At 40.4% G+C, this 8000-nt stretch overlaps 1 protein-coding gene across 1 annotated transcript in view; it reads left to right on the top strand.

Annotated features, from left to right (window-relative positions):
• Positions 1-7447: 7447 nt before the first annotated feature.
• M421DRAFT_416579 (uncharacterized protein) overlaps positions 7448-8000 on the top strand; it is a gene marked incomplete at its 3' end in the record, with an annotated part of 1233 nt that continues 680 nt past the window's right edge. The window contains exons 1-4 of the mRNA XM_033591122.1: positions 7448-7488; positions 7551-7616; positions 7673-7771; positions 7824-7887. Coding sequence (XP_033453227.1) covers positions 7860-7887 — 28 coding nt within the window. The remainder of the gene's footprint in view (positions 7489-7550; positions 7617-7672; positions 7772-7823; positions 7888-8000) is intronic.

Here is an 8000-nt window from a genome sequence, read left to right as displayed (position 1 = left end):
ATGCTTGTCCTAAGTGCTTTTAGGTCTTGATTCCACCAGGGCTTGCTTTTTGCAGTGGTAGAACATTGCGGAATTGCTGCCTTAGCTGCTTTAGTTATAGCTGTAGTGAGCTCTTTGGCTAGTGTTTCTAGCTGCTCTTCTAGGTCCTGGTCTTCTCCTTGGATAAGTGCTAGAGATCTGCTTGTAGAGTAGTTTAGAGTGCTTGCGTTGCTAAGAGCAGAGCTGTTTGCTATCTCCTTTGCTAGCACTTTGCTAAATAGGTTCTAGTTTGCTTTCTTTATGTTAAACCTAGGAGCAGGTTTGTTAAGATGCTGTGTTCTAGGCGTCCTTATTATAAATAAGATGCCTAGGTGGTTAGAGCTAAGTCTACCTAGCGTTTGCTAGTCTTCTATAAGGTTTGCTAGCTGTGTTGTAGCAAAGGTTAGGTCTAGGACACTCTCTCTATTCATGTTAGGCCTAAAGAAAGTGCCTGTACTAGGGCTGTTTAGTAGCTCTAGGTCTTGTTCTTCTAGCCAAGTAACAAAACTAGCTGCTCTTGGTGTTATAGTAGCTACTATAGGGTCCCACCATAGGTAGTTAATATTAAAGTCGCCAAGCAGGATGGCGGAGGGCAAGATAGAGGTACTAAGGAGCTTTCTCTCTATTGTAGTAATGCCTTGTGTGTCTAGCTAGTTGTAGACATTGTAAATAGAGAAAGTTGTTCTAGAGCTCTTAACTGTAATAGCTAGGAAGTTAGGATCAGGACTAGTGTCTGCTAATATAGTAACTGTAACGATGCAGGCAAGAAGAGAGATATCCGGAACAGGTGTGAATCCGCTACGAGGCATATGGGAGTGCTGGGATGATAAGAACACCAGGATATATTCTCTACACCTATAGGTCTTGTACAAAAGGATACAGAAAAACTACTCTACAATGCTACAGTTCCTTGCTCCTTATATATAAGGGTTTGGTGGCAGTTTGGTGTGAGCTCATGCCATGCGACAAGGGCCATGGTCATGAGTTGCTAGAACCGTATCCTAGTGGTATCGGGTCACTGTTCGTAGAGCGTTGTTACAGTAACTTGCGCTTGTATAGTGTGTGCAGAGTAGACTAAAACACGTAGTCTTGTGCTGTACTCTTGTAACAAAGAAAGGATTTGTGTAAAGGAGGGGTAATTTATAGAGCGTGTATCTAAGTAATCTAAAGAAGATTGTCTAGCAGGAATAAGCTAAGGCTCTTATACTAGTACAAGGTCTATTGCTAGTTCTACTGCAAGTTGCAAGGTGTTGCAGCCAAAATAGAGGCAAAATGTACATACATTTGCACCCCTGAATTGGCTGGTGTCGCAGCAAGGATCGAGGTGAGGGTGCATATCACGTGATCCGCATCTGGATATTGGACCGATCAGACACTGGCGATCTATCACGCCATGGTGAGCGGAATCAGGTATAGCTTGGAGCCGTGATTAGGGCTCCAATTAGGGTATAGCTAGATGAGCATTAGTGTATATATTCTGCTCATTCAGCACCGTAGATAGAACAAGGAACTTAATCACTTTCTTCACACTTAATCAACAATCAGAGACCACTCAGCTTCCACAGTTATAAGCCTGGCGTAAGAAGACTACACAGTTAATATTCCCTGCGTACTCTAAGCTAAGTGCATCTAATCTAAGATTATCTTCTCCACAATTTTTTCTCCAAAATCCTTAAAAATAGATTACAAAAACACCACTGTGGCTTCTAGCCAAATCCTGCTAAGTAACTAATTGGATTGGCCGTATTGGTTCTGCTTAGCTAGAGCTTCACGCTCGCGATACAGCAATCTAGGATCAAATTGATCCAGAGGCTGAAACTGTACCACCAATCAATGAGCAGGAACCAGAATACCCAGAACTTCCACCTAAGCCTCTGCAAGAAGGTACTCCCTTAGAGATTGATGATCTGGACGACTTGGGCAAACAAACCCAACGTATGACGCAGGAGTACTACAATCAAGCAGTCTAAGATCACCCTGAGGCAGTGCAGAAGTATAAGGTGGCCACATCCAAATGGACACGCAATGCCGCCAAGCTAAGCAATATCTAGAACTGGATCAACAAAACGGTATCAGCTGATCTTATGGCCCCTGCCTTGATTAAATTGCTTAACTCTTGGCAATTAACTCTCTAAGCCCTGATCAGAGTCTTAAAGGCCAATCTTGCACTAATAAGTAGTAATACTCAGAACCTTGTAAGGCAGCAATATCGCGCTCACCTAGAAAAAGCCTGATCAGGACGCATTTCACCAGATAAATAGTTTAATAAGTGGCAGGTGCTCTATAGAAAAGCACAGGCATTTGGTATCCTGGATATTGAAGGAGATCTTGCTCTTACAGATTTCCTAAATGCTGTTTCTTATAGGATTGCTCCTAAATGGGCCTAATTAATAAGGCAGCATATCCTTATAGAATTAGCCCTTAGCAGGGCTAGTCTTAAGATAGGAGATCTTGCCTGTATCTTTACACTACTTCTTTAAGAACAAGCAATAACCTTAAACGTAGGGAAAGGTGCCCTAGTCAACGCAACATTTAGCAGATTGTTAGATTAGCAGGAAACTTACAGAGGCTAATCTAGAAGAAATATAGATAAGAAGAAGAAGAAGTGCCTATGCAAGCCTAATGGATTACACTTCTAGAACCCTATAGCCTGCAATCAGCTATACACAGCAATTACTGGATCAACATTAGAAAAGGCTCTAAGGACTGCACTATCTAACTTTAATAAGCAGAAGATTAAGGAAAGATACAACAGTTATGCTTAGGCAAGCATACGCAACATGATTAGTGACTTAGGATAGAAGGTCTTAGGATTAACAACACCCTCTAGATTGTCTAGAACTTCTAGATCATCTGTAGAAGGACTGAAATTGGCCAAATTCCCCAGAGCAATCTCCGCAGCCGTGATCGACCCTACTCAACTCTAGATACAGGATGGCGGTGTGTACAGTATCACGTACTCCGCTCATCTACTGGCCTTAAGCACAATCCTAGACGGTGGCGGAGCAACACACTTAGTCAATAATTAAAGAATGCTTGTACCTAGAACGTTCAAAGAATTATCTACTTGTAAGACAGTAGAAGCAGGTACTTAATTGCTTCTAGTATCTAGAACAGGTAATTGCTTACTTAAAGGAATACTCAACAGGAACAAAGGACCTAAATTAGAGGACCTGTTGCTTAGAAATGTTAAGGTTGTTAATAGTTTCTATCTTAACATTGTATCTAAAGCTCAACTTAAGAAGGCAGGCCTCTAGTACCTAGGATTAGACAGCACACTTTAATATAGATTACTAGAGGACAACGTGATTATGGCTAAACTTTACTGTGCTTATAACCTTACCTTTATTAAATATAACAAGGTTTTATCTTAACCTTAAAATTCTACAAATGTAATAGCTAAGGCAAGATTATTAATTCCCTAATCTAGAGCAGACTTAGAGGACCTTTGGCACAAACAATCAGGACACCTTGTGCTAAGAGCGCTTCAAGCTCTCGCTCAAGCAGCACAAAACGTTCAGATCAAAGGCACAAAACGAATAGAGTGTCCTGATTGCTCTACAGCACACACTAGCTAAGTGATGATCTCTAGAAGACTAAGGGAAAGATCGCTAAAACCTTTTTATTAGATATTATGGGATTTATTCAATATGCCTTTGGGAAGGCTTTATAAAGAATAGTGTGGAAGCTGAGTGGTCTCTGATCGTTGATCAAGTGTGAAGAAAGTGATCAAGTTCCTTGTTCTATCTACGGTGCTGAATGAGCAGAATATATACACCAATGCTCATCTAGCTATACCCTAATTGGAGCCCTAATCACGGCTCCAAGCTATACCCGATTCCGCTCACCATGGCGTGATAGATCGCCAGTGTCTGATCGGTCCAATATCCAGATGCGGATCACGTGATATGCACCCTCACCTCGATCCTTGCTGCGACAAATAGGTATTAATTATTAAAGAGGAATACTTAGGTAAGCTTTTTAATTACAATCTCTATACTAAATCTTTAGATAAGATTATAAGAGTAATTAAAGGATTTAAAGCTATAGTTTAGAGAAAGTACTAACTGTATATTGTAGAGATCTAACAGGATAACGATACTGCAACACGTCCCTAGAGAGGACAATCACGCTACGAAGAATGGGCAGAAGAGAAGGGGATCACTATACTCACGCCACCACCATACACTTATGAGCCGAATAGATCAGCAGAAAGAGCTGGCCAGGAGTTAATCACGAAATCTATCAAGATAAGATTAAGCGCTAACCTACCAGCTAAGTTGTAGCCTAAGATTATAAACGCAGCAGCATATCTTTATAGTATAAGTCTATTAGCAATACATAGTTTCTAATCCCTAAATAAAGTCCTTGATCACTAGTTTTATTAGTACTTTAGATAGTACAAACCAGCTCTAATTAGACAAAGGACAGCAGATCTTCGCCTAGACTAGAGTAGCATATACGCTTATAGCTGCAGAGCGTATCCCTTAGACAAGGATCGCGCAGCAGGGCGTGATAAACAAGGATTTAAAGTTAATCCGCGTGGGCACATTAGCTACTTGATTAGATATTAAGCATTAAACATATACGTTATATAGGTGCCCTCTGTTAATTAGGTAATCATTACTTGGAACGTATCCTTTAACAAAACAAGCTTCTATCAAAATAAGAAAGAGGAAGAAATGCTAAAGGAGCAAGCAATCAAGCTTGTAGACGTACTCTACAATAGAGAACTAGATAATCTAGGACAGGATATTAATATACCCTTACTAGAGGATTAACAAGAGCTAGTCTAACAAAGCCAATTGGCCGCTGGGCAAAAGCCTGGGGGTAAGCTACTTACACCAAGTGATCCAGAGGCTGGCCTGCCCTGTGATTAGGAGGGTGAGCAAGCAGACACTGTACGGGGTACAAGCCAGGCCAGCGAGTACCCAGATATCTGTACAGACTGATCAGACGATTTTAGACTAGCTACTCCTAAACTAACACCTAAACTAATTAATCCTAGATTAGGTGTACAGGAGATAGACAATTACACAGATTATATAGAGACAGACAGTCAACAGGAATCGCGTACACCTGTAAGAGCTAATTTGTCTAGTCTCAGTAATTAGTTAGGATCACAGGGGTTGATGCTAGAGTGCTTAACCTACCAGGGATTAATGCTAGAGCGCTTGTCCAGCCATGCCTCTTAATCTAGCAGTGTTGCTTCTGCTACGCCAGGCAAAGCAAGGAATACCCTACCCACAAGATTAAGCTACAGACTAAGAGGAGTAGCACTAGAGGTTAATTAGCCTATTAATGTCTACTAACCACTTAGGCGGAAATAACAAGATTGTGACAATTAAATAGGGGGTAGGTCTTTAGGAAGTGTTAACAGTTTAATTGCAGATCTGTTAGATAGCAATAATTAATAGAATGTAATTAAAAACACTTTCCTCCTAGGAACTAGAGAAGACTAGGACAATCAGGATAGCTACAAGACTATGAACGCTATAGTTATGTCAGCAATGCTCAGTGATTACGTCAACCACAAGAAGCAGATATTAGGAATACACAGGGACGATATGCCTGAGCCACCAAAAACCTAGAAACAACTGTTACAGCATCCGCTTAAAGCCCTGTTGATTAATGCTTTGAAGAAGGAGGTTAATTAGTTAATTAAGAAAGGTACCTAGACTAAGATAACTATATAAGAAACCTCTAATTAGCTACTGCCCCTTAAGTAGGTATAGACCTACAAGTTTAATTAGAACAGGTACTTCACAAAATGTAAAGCAAGGATTGTTGTAAGGGGTGATCTCTAGGAGATTAACACCCTAAACTCAACATATGCTGCTACTCTAGCAGCAAGATCATTCAGAGCAGTAATGGCGATTGCTGCTCAATTCGACCTAGAAGTACTCTAGTACGACGTTGTTGGAGCGTTCCTTAACGCTATGATCACCAGCCAACACCCAGTAGTTTGTGATATGCCAGATGGATTCAAGAAACCTGGATTGTACGTAAGGCTTAACTGAGCCCTGTATGGACTGAGTAAATCACTACTTCTTTAGTATGAGGAGTTCTCTAGATTACTGCGATCCTTAGGACTAGAATCTAGCAAAGAGGAACTATGCCTGTTCTTTAACGCTGATTAGAAGATTCTAGTACTGTTTTATATAGATAATATATTGCTTATCTACCACAAGACTAATAAAAAAGAAGCTTACAAGCTTTAGAGCAAGATTATAGGGAAATACAAAATACAGGACTAAGGAGAAATTAAGTGGTTCCTTAGGATAAGAGTTATCTATAACCAACACAAGTATACAATTAACCTAGTACACAACACCTACATTAATAAGATTACTAAGAAGTTTAGCCTAGAAGACAGATTATATCCCTCTACACCTTTACCCTTAGAGGATCTAATTAAGAACATAGGTGAAGCAACTAAACAGGAGATTAAACGCTATCAAGAAAAAGTTAGGTTAGTGCTCTATACAGTAATTATAATTAGGCTAGACGTTACTTTTACTATCTTAAAGCTATCTCACTTCCTTACAAATCCTAGTAATAAGCATTAGAAGGCAGTTAATTAAGTAATTATGTACCTGTATAGGACAAGAACAGAAGGAATCTAATACAGAAACTACAATAGGCCAGATCTCACAATCTGTGGGGACGCGTCATTCGCTGATAATCTTAAAACTAGGAGATCATCACATAGATATATTGCAATCCTGTTTAGCAGACCTATCCTATAGAAATCAGCCCAGCAAAACACAGTCACTACCTCTACTACAGAGGCTGAGCTGATCGCCCTAGAGCATGTAACCAAGGAAATAATGGCAATTAAGCAATTCTTTAATAAGATCACATTAGATCTAGGAAATATCTAGACAATCTAGTGCAATAATTAGCAAACAATTTAACTAGTTGTAGGGAAAAATAAAAGGATCACTACAAGACTACGTTATGTAGATATCTAGAATATGTAGTTATATTAAACGTATACTAAAGGATCACGTTAGATTAGCTATCTAGAGACTAGCAGTATGCCTGCAGACAGATTAACTAAGTCACTTACCTAACAACAGTTTAATAAGTTTAAGCAGCTAATTAATATTTAAGATGCAAAGATATTAATTAAAGAAGATAGAAAAAAGTCAGAACTTTTAAAGTACCCTAATAGTATAGATTGTCACACACAGATCACTGCCTACTAAGACCCTGCTAACTCATCAAACACCTTAATGAGCCCCCTGAGCCAATCAATAAAGATTAACCAGAGCTCAGCCTAACTACGCCTCGCCACATATCTATGGCCACTATACGCTGATGCTGAAGTGCCACTGATCACCTCATGCATAAGCTCACCAGCATTTGAACAAAAGGAAGAGACACCCTAAGGTGCCTGGATTATAGACGATTAAGGATTGCCGTGGGAATACCTAATCCCTAAGAGGGAGGGAGAAGGACTACTATAAGAGTTAGGAAACCACCAGGGACTAGGGTGAGGGGCAGGGGATCTAGCCTGATAATACCTTAGACAACTACGCCCAAATAACTAATCCAGCGTGGCAGGATCACCAGACAAGCGGGAGGCAGAAGCCCTGGTGAGGATTAGAGAGGAGTTCGTTGATTAGGGGGTGGCTAGGGGAGCAGTCGCCTTGGGCCTGGCCTTGCCCTTGGGAGGGTTGCAGGGGATTAGAGGGTACTGCTTAAGAGCAGTCCTAGAGCGCTCGACGAAGACCTCAATCTTACAGGACTAATTAGCACTGTTAGCAGCACACAGCAAAATATAGTAACAATTAACATACTGTTAACTCTAGATTGCGGCAAGCGTTAATTGCAGCATGAATGGGAACTACAGAGTTCTTGTAACTAATTAGAGTTAGTAAATGTCGCAGCACATATCATGCCTATTTACCAGCCAATTCAGGGGTGCAAATGTATGTACATTTTGCCTCTATTTTGGCTGCAACAGTTATGAGCCC

The sequence above is a fragment of the Didymella exigua genome, assembly GCF_010094145.1.
Source record: "Didymella exigua CBS 183.55 unplaced genomic scaffold M421scaffold_3, whole genome shotgun sequence".
NCBI lineage: Eukaryota > Fungi > Ascomycota > Dothideomycetes > Pleosporales > Didymellaceae > Didymella > Didymella exigua.
The sequence above is the reverse complement of the archived record's forward strand: the minus strand, read 5'-3'. Positions and strand labels throughout refer to the sequence as shown.